At 48.4% G+C, this 15053-nt stretch overlaps 1 protein-coding gene across 1 annotated transcript in view; it reads left to right on the top strand.

Annotated features, from left to right (window-relative positions):
* The window catches only part of FAM168A (family with sequence similarity 168 member A), a 264445-nt gene that overhangs the window by 237012 nt on the left and 12380 nt on the right, over nucleotides 1-15053 (top strand). The window contains exon 5 of the mRNA XM_068419203.1: nucleotides 10982-11107. Within this exon, the coding sequence (XP_068275304.1) occupies nucleotides 10982-11107 (126 nt within the window). The remainder of the gene's footprint in view (nucleotides 1-10981; nucleotides 11108-15053) is intronic.

The raw sequence follows: 15053 nt of genomic DNA, 5'->3' as shown, positions 1-15053 counted from the left end.
CCAGGGATGTAAATACTGCAGTGTTTCTGCGTAGTGGCCTGGACATTATAAAATGTCTCTTGTCCCCAGCCACTGCCTGTGCCTCATGCAGGCAGCAGCTCCACCACTGAGTGGGGAGATGGCCAAGGGGACACCCAAGTGAGAGGGAGCACCAAATCACTGCAGGATGAGGAATTTTGGAGGGGTTCTGTATTGCTTCTTGTGCATCTCAGACACCATCCTTGGGTGGCTGGAGTTCCTATTAGAAAACAAGTTGAAACAACCCCCAGAAATGCTGCATTACTATCCAAAGAAAATACTTGTCTTTGCAAAATCTTGATGAAACCCACACATTCCCCTGGAAAGATTTTATTTCAGCTCAGTTTAATTTTCCAAATTAAAAATAAGAAAAAAAAAAAGTAGGAAATGTTCATGTATTTTAAACAGCTGCAGTAAAAATTGCCACATTTAGGGAAGATTTGGTTCCCTTTAGCTGTATAGACCTTGGATCTCTAACCCTTCCAGCCCAGGTCCCTCTGTAGTCAGTGGACAGAGAGAGAGGCCTCCCCAGAGAGACATTTAGCCCATCTTTGGGGACAGACTCCCCATGGGTGCCTGTCTGTCCTACCAGGAGAGCTTGAGATTAATCCTGCCTGGGATGTCCTTCATGCTCGTGAGGAACAGGAACCCAAGGGGGGTTTGTAGAAGCTCTCTCAAATAACTCTGATATCGTCAAGATACCCTCAGAGAAGGAGACCTCTAGGATGATGTTTTATGGGATTGCTTTCTTGTCATAGGTTAGAATAGTAGGAATAGATTGAGAAATGGAACCCACTTGATGTGTAAAAGTGTAGGTCCTGGAGTGGGCTGGAGGACAAGCCTCCTTCTCTTGAGCAAAGAAGTTGCTTGCACCTACACTAAAGACAAGAAAGAAGTGGATGTCCCAACCCAGACAGCGAAGAAACAGTGAAGAAGACCAAGAGAGAACAAGGAAACATAGAGATCACAGAATCACAGAATCAACCAGGTTGGAAGAGACCTCTGGGATCATCAAACTGGGGTTTGCACAGGCAGGCACCAGCGAGCCCTTGGCCACCTGTTCTTGATCCCCGTCATTCCTCCAGCGGTGTCTACAGCCTGTGTTCTCCACCCAGCAGAAAGGAGCTCCCCACACTTAGCAAGGGCCGGGTTGTCCATCTGCCGTGGCCTCTCCTCCCTGAAAACAGTCAGATTTGCCTTCAGAAGTTTCCTCGTGATTGTTTGGCATGGAATAATCTGCCCCAAACCTTGTTAGTCGGTGGCTTTTATAAGCACAAAAACACGAAGACTTTGATTTGTCCCTACCTTTGTCCTGGTGGTTGTGCCTGTGGGTGTCCTCTCTTTCATTAAAGATTCTTAACCTCCCCCGTGCTTTGATTCTTGCTATATTTTATCTCTACAATACTTTGCAGCAAGCAGTTCTGCAGATTATTTAAGGCTTGAGTTACTGATTTTTTTTTTTAAGCAATGCAAATAATTGTCTATTGCTTTAGATTTGCATGATGTGAAAGGGGAAACGAAAGCCCTGGTCAATCTTCTTTGTGCCAGCCAGCCTTTTGTTCACTCTCCTCCCGTCTGAAGTGCAATCCTAATCTTTAACAACTTGCTTTCTCTAAAAAAAAAAAAATCCTCTGATCATTTTTGTCCTTCCTCGCCAGATCTTTTTGTTCCGCAGCTTAAGGCTCGAGCAAGAAAGCCTTTGCAGCCGTCTCGACATTTAAATTTCATTTCTCTGTTGATGGTTCTTAAAAATGCTTTTAATAATTTCCTATCGTCCAGAAAGCTGACAGGTCATTTTGCATTGAGAACAAAAAGCCTCCAGTGTGTAACACAACATAGCTAAGCACTAAACTGATACCCTAGAGGGCTGGGCTGCCATTCAGCGAGAGCTGGCCAGGCTGGAGAGCTGGGTGGAGAGGAACCTCATGGAGTTCAACAAAGGCAAGTGTAGGGTCCTGCACCTAGGGAGGAATAACCCCATGCACCAGTACAGGCTGGGGGTGACCTGCTGGAAAGCAGCTCTGCAGAGAAGAACCTGGGGGTTCTGGGGGACAACAAGTTCCCCATGAGCCAACAATGTGCCCTTGGGGCCAGGAAGGCCAATGGTGTCCTGGGGTGCATGAGGAAGAGTGTGGGCAGCAGGTCAAGGGAAGTTCTCCTGCCCCTCTACACTGCCCTGCTGAGACCACATCTGGAGTAACTGTGTGCAGTTCTGGGCCCCCCAGTTCAAGAAAGACAAGGAGCTACTGGAGAGAGTCCAGCGGAGGGGTACGGAGATGGTCAGAGGGCTGGAGCATCTCTGCTCCGAGGAGAGACTGAGGGAGCTGGGGCTGTTCAGCTGGAGAAGAGCAGACTGAGGGGGGATCTTATCAATGCTCACAGATACCTTAGGGGTGGGTGTCAAGGGGATGGGGCCAGACTCTTCTCAGTGGTGCCCAGTGACAGGACAAGGGGCAACGGGCACAAACTGAAACATGGGAAGTTCCATCTGAATATGAGGAAGAGCTTCTTTGCTGTGAGGGTGCCAGAGCCCTGGCACAGGCTGCCCAGGGAGGGTGGGGAGTCTCCTTCTCTGGAGATATTCAAAACCCTCCTGGACGTGACCCTGTGCAACGTGCTCTGGGTGACCCTGCTTTGGCAGGGCGTTGGACTGGATGATCTCCAGAGGTCCCTTTGAACCCCAACCAGTCTGGGATTCTGTAAATTAGCGAGGAAATGGCAAAGATTAAAACTGGTGCTCCTCAACCCAACTCCTCTTGTGCAGAAACCTCCATCCTCCCCATAAACAATCACGCAGCTCTTGAAATCAATGCAATTTAATATCACGGCAGGGTTTTCCCCCCGTTATTTGAAGATTTATCTTGTAGGAGGCACGGTTCAGAGCTCTCCGCTTGTGTGCAGCCGGGAGGAAAGATGTTTTCGTAGGCTCTGCTGTGCTCAGACCAGCGGCTCAGGAGCCAGGGATGCACAAGTGCCAGTTAGTGGAGGAAAAAAGTCTGTGTGATGCTGTGGGTGCGGACAGCATCGATCAACGTTATCTTTAGAGGCAGAGCAAAGGCTACAGAGGCAATCCTGGCTCAGACCTTTCTTAAATTTAGAGGCTTTTTCAAGCTACTTTCAACTCCCTGCCAGTTTTTATTGAATGAGGTTTTTTAAGATCCCAATTCTACTGCAGGCAAGTTGCCACATTAATAACTCAAGGCAGGCGTGGGCTCTGCCGCTCATGACCTCCCAGCGCTGCACCCACTGCCAGTGGTCACTTCTTTATGGAAAACAGACTAAAAGGAGAACAATTAAGAATTTTTGAGAGACAACTAATGCCCAATTTAGTTTAGTGGTGGACTTGGCAGTGCTGGGTTAATGGTTGCATTCGATGATCTTAAAGGTCCTTTCCAGTCAAAATGATTCTATGATCCTAAAATAAGCTCCATAAAATATTCTGGCAGCGGGTACATGCGATGGAGCGGGCAGAGTCCTCAACTGTGTTAAATGGAATTGAGTTAAAGTAATACTGTGGTTCAGTGGCTGAGTTAAAACCAGTCGTCTGTATCGGTACAAAGAGCGTTTACTCAAATTGAATCAGATTCTGTCATACAGGAGGCTGGAAATAACCCCACCGTGGAGAACGTGCTGCTGGGGTTCATGCGGTCCATCAAACAGACTGGGAATCAGAGGGGATCAGCTTCGTTTTAAAAATCTTTGATTCTGAAACAGCAGACTAATTCAAAACGTGTTTTTAAGGAATTTTAGATGTTAAGCCTTTAGCTGCCTCGCTGCAGAAAGAGATGCTGTATGCTCCCAGCAGAGTTGCTGCTCTCAAACGCATCCCATCCACTGACAAGGTGCTTCTGTTTCATAGAATCACAGGATGGTTTGGGTCGGAAGGGACCCAAAGACCATCTAGTTCCAACTTCCCTGCCACGGGCAGGGACACCTTCCACCAGACCAGGTTGCTCCCAGCCCCATCCAACCTGGCCTTGAACACTGCCAGGGAGGGGGCAGCCACAGCTTCTCTGGGCAACCTGGGCCAGGGTCTCACCACCCTCACAGACAAGAATTGCTTCCTAATATCTCATCTCAGTCTCCCCTCTTTCAGTTTAAAACCGTTCCCCCTCGTCCTGTCACTCCATGCCCTTGTCAAAAGCCCCTCTCCAGCTTTCCTGTAGCCCCTTCAGGCACTGGAAGGTGCTAGAAGGTCTCCCTGGAGCCTTCTCTTCTCCAGGCTGAACAGCCCCAACTCTCTCAGCCTGTCTCCAGAGCAGAGGGGCTCCAGCCCTCTTAGCATCTTCGTGACCCTCATCGTCAACCACACCACACAGCTTGGTGTCATTGGCAAACTTGCTGAGGGTGCACTCAATCCCACTGTCCAATCACAAACCGCAGTTTCATCTGCTTGGATGTCTGATTCTCCATGTGTAGGTTAACCAGGCAAATGTGCCCCTTAACACTATTGGAATAGAGGCTGAAAAGGGTCATAAAAGCATCCTTTGCCTGTGACTTCTGAATTTGTGGGATGCAACTGAAAGTGAGCTGTCAGTCTTGAAAGAAGCTTTTTTGCACAAGCTTGATCACCCTCTCTGGTCCACCCTAAAGGTGTTCCTCGGACGAGCTCTCTCTGGTTAGGTGTCTCTTGCCCCAAACCGCATGAATTTTGCTTGGCTTCCATGTGAAGTCATAGCAAGCGATCAACCACCAAGCAAAGATGAAGACTATCCTCTGCTCCTGCCCTTAGTGTGGTTCATCCCAAGTGAAGAGAAGTGCATTGGTGGTGGTTAATTTTCAAAGCCTAGTTTTCAAATACCTGCTACTTACGTGCCATCTGCTTTCATCCTTCACAGAATCACAGAATGTTAGGGATTGGAAGGGACCTCGAAAGATCATCTAGTCCAATCCCTCTGACAGAGCAGGATTACCTAGATCATATCGCACAGGAACGTGTCCAGGCGGGTTTTGAATGTCTCCAGAGAAGGAGACTCCACAACCTCTCTGGGCAGCCTGTGCCAGTGTTCAGTTACGCTCAATGTAAAGAAGTTTTTCCTCATATTTATGTGGAACCTCCTGTGTTCCAGCTTGCACCCATTGCCCCTTGTCCTGTCAATGGATGTCACTGAGAAGAGCCTGGCTCCATCCTCATGACACTTGCCCTTTACATATTTATAAACATTAATGAGGTCACCCCTCAGTCTCCTCCAAGCTAAAGAGACCCAGCTCCCTCAGCCTCTCCTCATCCTTGATGTCCTGCAAACACTCACAGTACAGTTTCTGATGCCATGCTGGAAGTCGGTGATGCTGGTGCTCTTCTCTTGACCTCATGGTTCCCCAGACCCTGGAATCCACATGGAAAATTAAATGATTTAGCACCCCAAACTTTGTAATTGCCTCAATCAAAGAAGTGTAAGGAGATATGGAGAGGAGCTTGGGGAAGTCTAGAGTCTCATTGGTCCATGCAGGTCCAGCAGCAGTGAGGAAAGGAAATCAGTAACTGGAATCAGTCTTGATTCCTCCCTCTCTCAGTGTCAGGTATCTGGTGAATATTTACTAATGTTTGAGCACCAAAAGGATGATAAATTCTTCACCAGTTTATTTCAAAGCAACCCTTCCCAAGGCAGAGATAACAGCCAGTCACTGCATTGCTTGCAAAGCTCAGCCAAAGGAGCCCTACGTCAAGCAAGGGAATTAATTTCTTTCCATCCTGATTCATTGAAACAACACAAGGTTCTGCCTTGTGTGATTTTCCTGTTGTGTTTTTCCATATTTGTTAGAGGGAGAGACACAAAGCAGGCTACAAGATCATTGCAAACTCTGGTGCTTGCAATAAGCCTGGTTATTTAGGACAGTGTTGTTAAAAAAATTTCCCAGAATCCCAGAGTGGTTGGGGTTGGAAAGGACCTCTGGGGATCAACTAGTCCAACCCCCTGCCAAAGTAGGTTCCCCTACAGCACCTAGATGTTCCTTTCAAGTATGTAAAAATGAGTGCCTAAAATCTCTCTACTGCAGACACACGCCAATTTAAAAAAAAAAAAAAAATAATGTATTTCTTCATTAAGCCTGGTGCATGTTCCCTCCCAGGCGTTCTGTCTTCCTGAGATGGTTGTTTTGTTTTAACTTCCTTCATTACAGTGTGCTTTTTATTTCCCTCAAAGTAGGGCACACACTTTTCACATGGAGGCTGGCTTACGCTTTAACTGCATTTATTAATAATGCAGGGGAGGATAATGCTGTGCAGCCATTACTTCAGTGCCCTCACAGAGCAGAACAGATATTTCTAAAATCAGCCTCGGAAATTAAGGGACTCCATGGGGATGTTGTGGGACAGGATGGAGGCTCCGATCCCCCACTCCTACTTATGAGTCCTCCCCAGAGGAAACGTTGCTCTGCAGAGGGAAACCGTAGGCATCATCTTTCCCCACATAATGCTCTGAACCATCCTCTATAGAATCACAGACTGGTTTGGGTTGGAAGGGACCTTAAAGCACATCTAGTTCCAACCCCCCTGCCATGGGGAGGGACACCTTCCACCAGACCAGGTTGCTCCAAGCCCCATCCAACCTGGCCTTGAACACTGCCAGGGAGGGGGCAGCCACAGCTTCTCTGGGCAACCTGGGCCAGGGTCTCACCACCCTCACAGCCAAGAATTTCTTCCTAAGATCTCATCTAAATCTCCCCTCTTTCACTTTAAAACCATTCCCACTTGTCCTGTCACTCCATGCCCTTCTAAAAAGCCCCTCTCCAGCTTTCCTGTAGCCTCTTCAGGTACTGGAAGGTGCTAGAAGGTCTCCCCGGAGCCTTCTCTTCTCCAGGCTCAACAGCCCCAACTCTCTCAGCCTGTCTCCAGAGCAGAGGTGCTCCAGCCCTCTGAGCATCTTCGTGGCCTCCTCTGGACTCGCTCCAACAGCTCCATGTCCTTCTTCTGTTGGGGTCCCAGAGCTGGACGCAGCACTGCAGGTGAGATCTCATGAAAGCAGAGTAGTATAGGCACCCACTGACTATTTAGGGACATCAGTGGGTCCCCTAAGGTGGTTATCTTGGGGTCTGGCAGGGTGAATATCCTGCAGAGCCTTGCAAGGCTTTCTAAGAAAAAATGCTCCCACCATTTTGAGGCACACAGTAATGGGACCGCCTGGGGAATTAAACTTATTGCAAACTTTAGATGAGGCTCAAGGCCGTATCCATCACAAATAAAGTTGGCAGAGGGATGCAAGAAGTAGATATACTGTATATACTCTATCATCTTCTTCATCCTCTCGTTGCAATTCTGTACTCCAGTTAATGCACGGAATTTTCTTCAGGCCCATCTGGTTCATATTTGTCTCTTTCCCACTTAAAATGTGTCCTGAACATTGCCACGTTGGCTAGAGGTCCTCACAGGGAGACAGACCAGTCCCAGCGCTGCAGAGACCCACGCTCAGCTCACATTGCTTGCCCAGTTCCCACCACTAGATTTGCCAGGGATCCAACAGATAACAAAGAAAAGCTCTTTATTTTTCAATGAACAGCGTAGGTGAGAGGCTAAACCAAATCCAGAAGACACTGGTAGGAGACAGACCTTAAATGTTACTAGATAGCCATGGCTGGGTTGTAACCTCTGTGAATTGTAGCTCTTGCAAAGGACCAGAAGATATTAATGGTCCTAGAAGCCTCCTTGGTTCACCTTTTGTGTAGTTTTAAGTGATGGATTCTCCAAGGATCCATGATTTAATGTACAGAACATGCGTAGCTGTGGCAAGCTGCCAGCCATCTCAGACCCGCATTACCTTGATTTTTTGGTAGGTCTAATGTGGAGAGGAGAAACCGCAGAGGAAGGATTCATATAACATCTAAATAAATTGTCTCATCAGTCTTGGAGATTAAAACCTTTGTGAAATCCAGAGGCAAAAATGAATCTGATTTTGAACAAAAGCGTTAAGTGAAAGAGTGTTTCTGTCTCAGCGCTGGGAGTTAGCTCCCCGGTGTGATGTTGAGAAGTGCAGTGTACCATGGAGAATGGTTTGGAAATCCTTAATAACTCACAAACCTTTGGGAGAGGAGCAGAACGTGATCAGTGCTCGAGTAGAAGAGAAATTGTGCTCTGAATCTCTTACTTCTCACAAACCTCCTGGTTTTCTCTTGAAGAAGGTGAGGAAGGAGGAGCACATTTCCATGTCTCCAGCAGCAGAGCACCATCCAGCCAGATCTTGCACCCATAAACATCTCCACACAGCTGATGATAGCCATGCCATCCAGTAAAGCACCGCTGCTGGGTGTCCTCCATGTTGCTGTATTTCTGTCCCACACTGGGAGAGTGGTCTCATGAGTCTTTGGTGGACCAACAGACCCACAGCAGTGCTTCTCTGCTCTCTCTGGGCAGTGGTGTCCAACCATTAGGACCTGCATTGCGGCTGGTGTGAGCTGTGGCACCAGCGCTGATTCCTCCTTGGCCTCCTCAATCACTCATCCCCAACTTCCAGCCCTACGACACTCCAGATTTACAGTTGCATCTTCAGAGATGATTAATTAAGAGTCTGAGCAGACATGGAGGCGTTGGAGGGGTTTGAAACATCATTGCTCTTGCCTTTTGGCTGCAGAAAGGTTTGCAAGTCCTGACCAAGTCATGAAGTCCCTTCTGTGGGGCTTAGTGCCAAGCCCCTTGTGGGTAGGAACTTGCTTGGGAGAAGGAGTTATGAAGTGCAGCTTTAAAATATGTTCATGTGTGACTGCCTTGGGGATGGTGAGAGGATAAGGAAGCCACCGCCTCCTCTTGTGGGTCATGGTGTCCCTCCCAAATTGCTCCTCTTTCTGTCCCAAACAGCTTTATCTGAGCTTGGCTGGTTCTGCTATCAGAAACAGTTCCCTGCCTACAAAATCATGGCTCTGTTGTTCCTCTCTTGCCCAAAGGTCCTATTTTTTTTTCTCTAGAAGTCTCTTGAGTTGGTACATCTGACCCAAAATCCCTTTACAACATTTCTGGGGAAATCCTACCTGTCCCTAATGTCACCTGCGTGGGGAGAAGGGGACAACGGGGACATACCCTGACCTCCAACCTTCTAGAGATCTTGAGGAATTCAGTAACTTGCTATAGAGAGAGCGTGTCAACAGTCCACCTTCTGCATTTGCAAAAAATACCTTTAAAGAAGCCGTAAAATGGTGATTTTCTTTTATTCCAGCAGCTGCATCATTTTACCTCCTTTACCCTCCACAACTTCACAGGGAGGTCTAATCACTAAGCGGCTTGTTGAGGATCGATCAACCCTCTCTTGGTTTTCTTTCCTTAGTAGCTGGGTGTGCGAAATATGTGCTGTGGTACACGGAAAACCTGGAGCTTATTTTTTTTTGTAATGACAACTAGAGCAGCCTGTTAAGGTGGTGAGTGGTGAGCTGTAATAACTGGCTGAGGCTTTCAAAAGGTGTGTGCACTCTGTTGGAGGTGGTGGGACTTAAACCAAGGATGGTGGGGGCCCCCATGTGATATTAGTCTGGAACAAAAAGTTAGGACAAGATCCATTGTTTCAGGGGGAAAAAAAAAACAAACCAAAAACAGAAAAAGACCTGTTAAGCCTTTCCCGAAGGCATCAACTTTGGGAAGGAGCCTGGTTGTAGGCTTGTGTTGGTGATGTCCTTTCTTCATAGATGTGCTCCAGAAAGCCGTCGGTGTAATGGCAGTCCTTCTTAGATAAGCATTGGCATTGTGTGTGGATATAGGATAAGGTTCATCATACAGAGGTGCATTATGGCAGTCAGTGTGAGACCTTTTCCTCTTTCAGAAAATTGAAGACCCACAAAATGACTGAATTCTGTTGGGCCCTTCTCAAATCCCACAAGATTTGGCTCTTGAGATTCTTCTGGATTATTGTCTCAGTTTAGCCCACACCCAGGGCTAAACAATAACCAGTTGTTCTGTCACCTGAGACCCCTCCCCAGCTGAGAAAGGGAATTGGGAAAAGGAGGGAGACTCATGGGTTGAAATTTAAACAGAGTTAATAAAATAAGAGAACCAATATCAATATTAATACAAAAGATACAAGATTATACCACTCATAGAGTGGGGAGAAGGAGAAGGAGAAGGAGAAGGAGAAGGAGAAGGAGAAGGAGAAGGAGAAGGAGAAGGAGAAGGAGAAGGAGAAGGAGAAGGAGAAGGAGAAGGAGAAGGAGAAGGAGAAGGAGAAGGAGGGCAAAAAAACCCCACCCATCCCCAGCAGCTTTCCCATTTATAGTGAATGTGACGTTAATGTTATAGAATACACCTGTGGCCCAGCCTGGGTCAACTGCCCTGGCTTTCACTGCTAATGGCCTTGATCACCATACCATGGCTGGCCACAAACTGAAACAAAATGTAACAGAAAATTGATTCTATAAATTTTATCCCTGCAAAACCAGGACAATTATCTTACTTGGCTTCGTAAATACTTTTCCGCAAACTGGGATAGAGGGTGACCTGCCCAAAGCCACTGCTTCTGCTGACTGTCCTTTCCAGAGTTTCTGAGGACCACCCAACGCTGTGATGGGATCATCACAGCCACCAGTACCTTGTCCACTGCTGGTACCTGCCATGCAAGCATCTCAAAGGGTTTTACTGTGAATACAATGCCTTGCACACCAGGCTCGGCCTGTTTTACAGCTGGGAAACACAAGGCCCAAGGCAGATGTTCCTGCTCCCTATGGACAGAGGTGGCCAGTGGCATCTGGGGAGGGATGGTGGCTCAGTTGGCCACATCCCTCAGGTGTAGATTTTCATGGAGGTCACTTGGCTCAGGAAACCAGTCATTTGGCGTAGGTAATTGGCTTGCTGCAATGCACTATGCAAACCGTCCCTCCATGGGGAGCAGGTGAGGTGAGAGGAACCAGAGTGTGCAATTCCTACAGATATTTGTCCTTAAAAGGGGGGGGAAAAAGGAAGAGGGCAGAAAAATGGTTAAAATGTGACATAGATGTGGGAATTTGTATCTTCATTGCTCTGTGTGATGCCTCTTCTCTGTCTCCACTCAAGCTACACTTCTGATGAAGCAAGCCTGGCCACAGACCTCCTCCTCCTGTGCCACGGAGGGCACCTTCCACCTCCCAGTGGACACTGGGACCGAGAACAGAACTTATCAGGCTTCTTCTGCAGCATTCAGTAAATAAACCTTTTCTTCTGGGGTTTTACTTGGTTGTTTTGTGCCCATTTGCCTCCCCTCCTGTGGGTTATTTGGGGATGGGGTTATTTGGGATCAGCCTGTTTGCAACGGATGAGATCATTCATGTCCGTGCAGGTTGTCCGTGTGTCCTTCCCTGGGTGCTGAGCCCTGACACAGGTGAGGGTGGTGAAGGGCTGGGGGATGCTCGCTGGCACCATGTAGCAGATCCATCACCTTCTGCCACAGGAGCTGCCCGGTGGGAGCGTTGTGCTGCTGCTGCAGTTCCCTTCTGGGATGAAATTTTGCAGAGCTCTTGGGTTTTTTCTTCTGAAAACAAGGTAGCATCCCTGCTGCTTTCTGTTCGCATGTGCTAAAACCACTAAGAAGCATGAAAAGGAGAGCACCGACCCTCCTAGCGCTCCTTCAGAGGAGGATGTCAAGTGGAGAAGGGTGAAGGTCTCTTTTAGCTGAGTGTTTGGTCCCCAGGAGCACCCTGAAGTCTGCAGGTGTATATCTGCAGTGGTGATGCTCTGTGGTTGAGCAGAACAGTATGCGTAGAAGAACCAAAGGGAGATTATTTCCTATTCCCTCTTCTCCCAGGCAACTAGCAATGGGACAAGAGGACATAGCCTCAAGCTTCGCTAGGGGAGGTTCAGGTTGGACATTAGGAAGCATTTCTTCTCAGCAAGGGTCATTAGCCATTGGAAGGGGCTGCCCAGGGAGGTGGTGGAGTCACCATCTCTGGAGGGGTTTAAGAAAAGCCTGGACATGGCCCTTAGTGCCCTGGTCTAGTTGACATGGTGGTGTCAGGGCAATGGTTGTACTCGATGATCCCAGAGGGCTCTTCCAACCTCATTGATTCTGTGATTCTGTGTGTAATAGTGAAAGAGAGAATTCCGAAATAAAGCATCGTTTTTAAGGAATCTGGGTGAAATTCACAGCTTTTAACTCAAACTAGCTGAGCAGAGGCAGGGGAAGGAGATGTTGCTTCCGGATTGCAGTCAAACAGGCTTTTCCAGGTGAAGCCTCATAATCTCATCCTTTAAGAGGCCAAATGGTGCCTCCAGGAGGGGTGACAAGCTCCCTGATAAGGCCCCTGCTGCTTCCTGTGGTATGTGGGGTGTCCTCTGTCCCATGCCCGACTGCTCTTGCCCTCACATTGCCTGCTAAAGCCGGGGCATGGCTAACGTGGGGTGTGCTGCAAGCCTGAGGTGGGACCACTCCTAGGTTCAAAATGCAAAATTAAACCTTCCAGACACCCCTGGGACCTGGAGAAGCTCCCAATCCTACATGGAGAAAAAAAATATAAGGTGTCTGAAAGTGACTCTCCACGGGCCATGTTGTTTGCAAGGCTGGGACCACTGCGCCCATGCACACACGTGGGTTGAAGCGTTCCTCACCATCTGTCTGCTCCAGGCTCCTTTTTGTGCTAAATTAAATCATTTACAGAATGAGATGAGAGGAAGAAAGATTGTTTCTTTTTTTTTGATGAAAGGAATTATTAAAAATAAACCTATTAAAAGCCTCCGGGAGATTTTATCTTTGGAAAGGGATGTCCTCACCATTCTTTGGGGTAGGGGCTGTATGCCGGACACGGTGCGTGGGCTTCGCATCGCACCTAATTTCATGCCAGACCAGACGTGACTGATTTGTAAGTGTTTGAAAAATCTCAGTGTGTAATTAGTAGAAACCTAAATATTATTTGGCAAAATTCCCTTGGAGTTCAACCCATGCCTGGATGGGATTTCTCCTTCCCGTTGCACCTCCGGGCTGCTGCAGGTGAAATTCCTCCTTTGAAATCAGAGAAACCAAGAGCAGGTACCAGGGTAGGAGAGGGTTTAGGGGCAAAATTTGGCTGTGGCCAACCAGTGTGGGTGCTAAAGGAGTTTAATAGTGCGGTCACCAGCCAGACCCATGCAGGTTGGCATCGCGTCCAGAGAACTGGCTTGGGCACGTTTAATTTGGACGTAGGTAAAGCCTTGAGGTTTGATTTGCAGCGATGCTTTAGGCTTATGGCTGCGGTTGAGCTCTGCTGGGAGGTGCCATCTCAACTGCAGGCTCTGAAAAATCAGAATCATTTTAAGTTGGGCATCCCAAATTGGTTCAGAATCACAGAATCACAGAATCAATGAGGTTGGAAGAGACCTCTGGGATCATCGAGTCCAACCATTGCCCTGACACCACCATGTCAACTAGACCATGGTACTAAGGGCCATGTCCAGTCTTTTCTTAAACACCTCCAGAGATGGTGACTCCACCACCTCCCTGGGCAGCCCCTTCCAATGGCTAATAACCCTTTCTGAGAAGAAAAAGAAGTTTCTGTCCTTCAGCTCCATCTCACCTAGCTCAGGTGTCCCATGGCAGAAGACAGGTGAGAGCTTACTCATGAGCATCAGCAAGGTGTCAGATCTAGATGGAGGAGAACCAAGGAGAAGGCTGGGAGATGAGTCCTTCTGTTCCCAGGGTGAAGAGTGCCCACCAGTATGGACTGGAGCCGCATGCTGAACAGGGATAAATACAAATAAATATGCAGTAACTGCTCAGTACCTCCTCACATCTGCACCAGCAGGATAGAAAAGGTGCTGAGGGCTCCACCAGGCTGTGAACCTGCAGTAAAAGACCATGGCAAGACATGCATGAACTTAAAAGCTGGGTAAGGGCTGCCCAGGTGCCTTCATCCTGGCCTTGCCTACAGTGTGGGGACATGCCTTTGCCTTTTGGCTTCTTGGCCTTTAACGATGGGTTTTCAAAGCTTGGTTTTGCCTGAGGTATTTTGTTTTGTTGCTTAGATGCTCCAGCTCTGTGATGTCCCCATGCTCACCACTCCAAAGCTGTTCCTTCAGCCCCCTGGGTGCAGGGAAGCCAGAAAAAAGGTTGGAGGAGGGTGAGCCAAGCTGGAAGGTGGTGTCAAAAGAAGGACCAGACACTTGAAATAAGTCAGACTCAACTGGGCCATGCAACCATGTAGGACCTCCCAGAGCTGCGTGCAGCTACTTACTCCAGCCCACAATCCACTGTTGCATGAGCCCCAGGTTCTGCCCTGTGTCTTCTTCAGGGGATCTGCCTTCTGCTCCCAGGGGTAGGAGTGCGCTGAGTGCAGCCTCCTTAGACACAGCTTGAATTTACTGAAAAAATGGAAGTTTGCTTTTATAGAATCACAGAAACATGGAATCACAGAATGGTTTGGGTTGGAAGGAACCTTCAAAGATCATCTAGTTCAGCCCCTCTGCCCTGGGCAGGACATCTTCAACTAGATCAGGTTGCTCAAAGCCCCATAAAAATCTGACCTTAAACACGTCCAATGATGGGGCATCCACAGCTCCTCTGGGCAACCTGTGTCAATGTCTCACCACCCTCATCATAAGAAATTTCTTCCTTATGTCCAATCTATAACCTTTCTTAGAAGCCTCCTTTATATATTAAAAGGCTAGGTCTCCCTGGAGCCTTCTCTTCTCCAGGCTGAACAGCCCCAACTCTCTCAGTCTGTCTTCACAGGAGAGGTGCTCCAGCCCTCTGAGCATCTTCGTGGCCTCCTCTGGACTCACTCCAACAGCTCCGTGTCCTTCTTGTGTTGGGGGCCCCAGAGCTGGACGCAGCACTGCAGGGGGGGTTTCCCGAGAGCGGAGCAGAGGGGCAGAATCCCCTCCCTCGCCCTGCTGGCCACGCTGCTGGGGATGTAGCCCAGGACACCGTTGGCTTTCTGGGCTGCAAACGCACATTGCTGGCTCATGATGAGCTTCTTGTCAACCATCCCCCAGAAGTCCTTCTCCTCAGGGCTGCTCTCAGTCCCTTCATCCCCCAGCCTGTATGGCTACTGGGGATTGCCCCAGCCCAGGTGTGTGACCTTGCACTTGGCCTTGTTGAACCTCATGAGGTTCACGTGGGCCCACTCCTTCAGCTTGGCCAGGTCCCTCTGGATGGCATCCCATCCTCCAAGCGTATCAA

Source organism: Nyctibius grandis, chromosome 2, assembly GCF_013368605.1.
Source record: "Nyctibius grandis isolate bNycGra1 chromosome 2, bNycGra1.pri, whole genome shotgun sequence".
NCBI lineage: Eukaryota > Metazoa > Chordata > Aves > Nyctibiiformes > Nyctibiidae > Nyctibius > Nyctibius grandis.
Note: the sequence above shows the minus strand (reverse complement) of the source record. Positions and strands in the feature narration are given on the sequence as shown.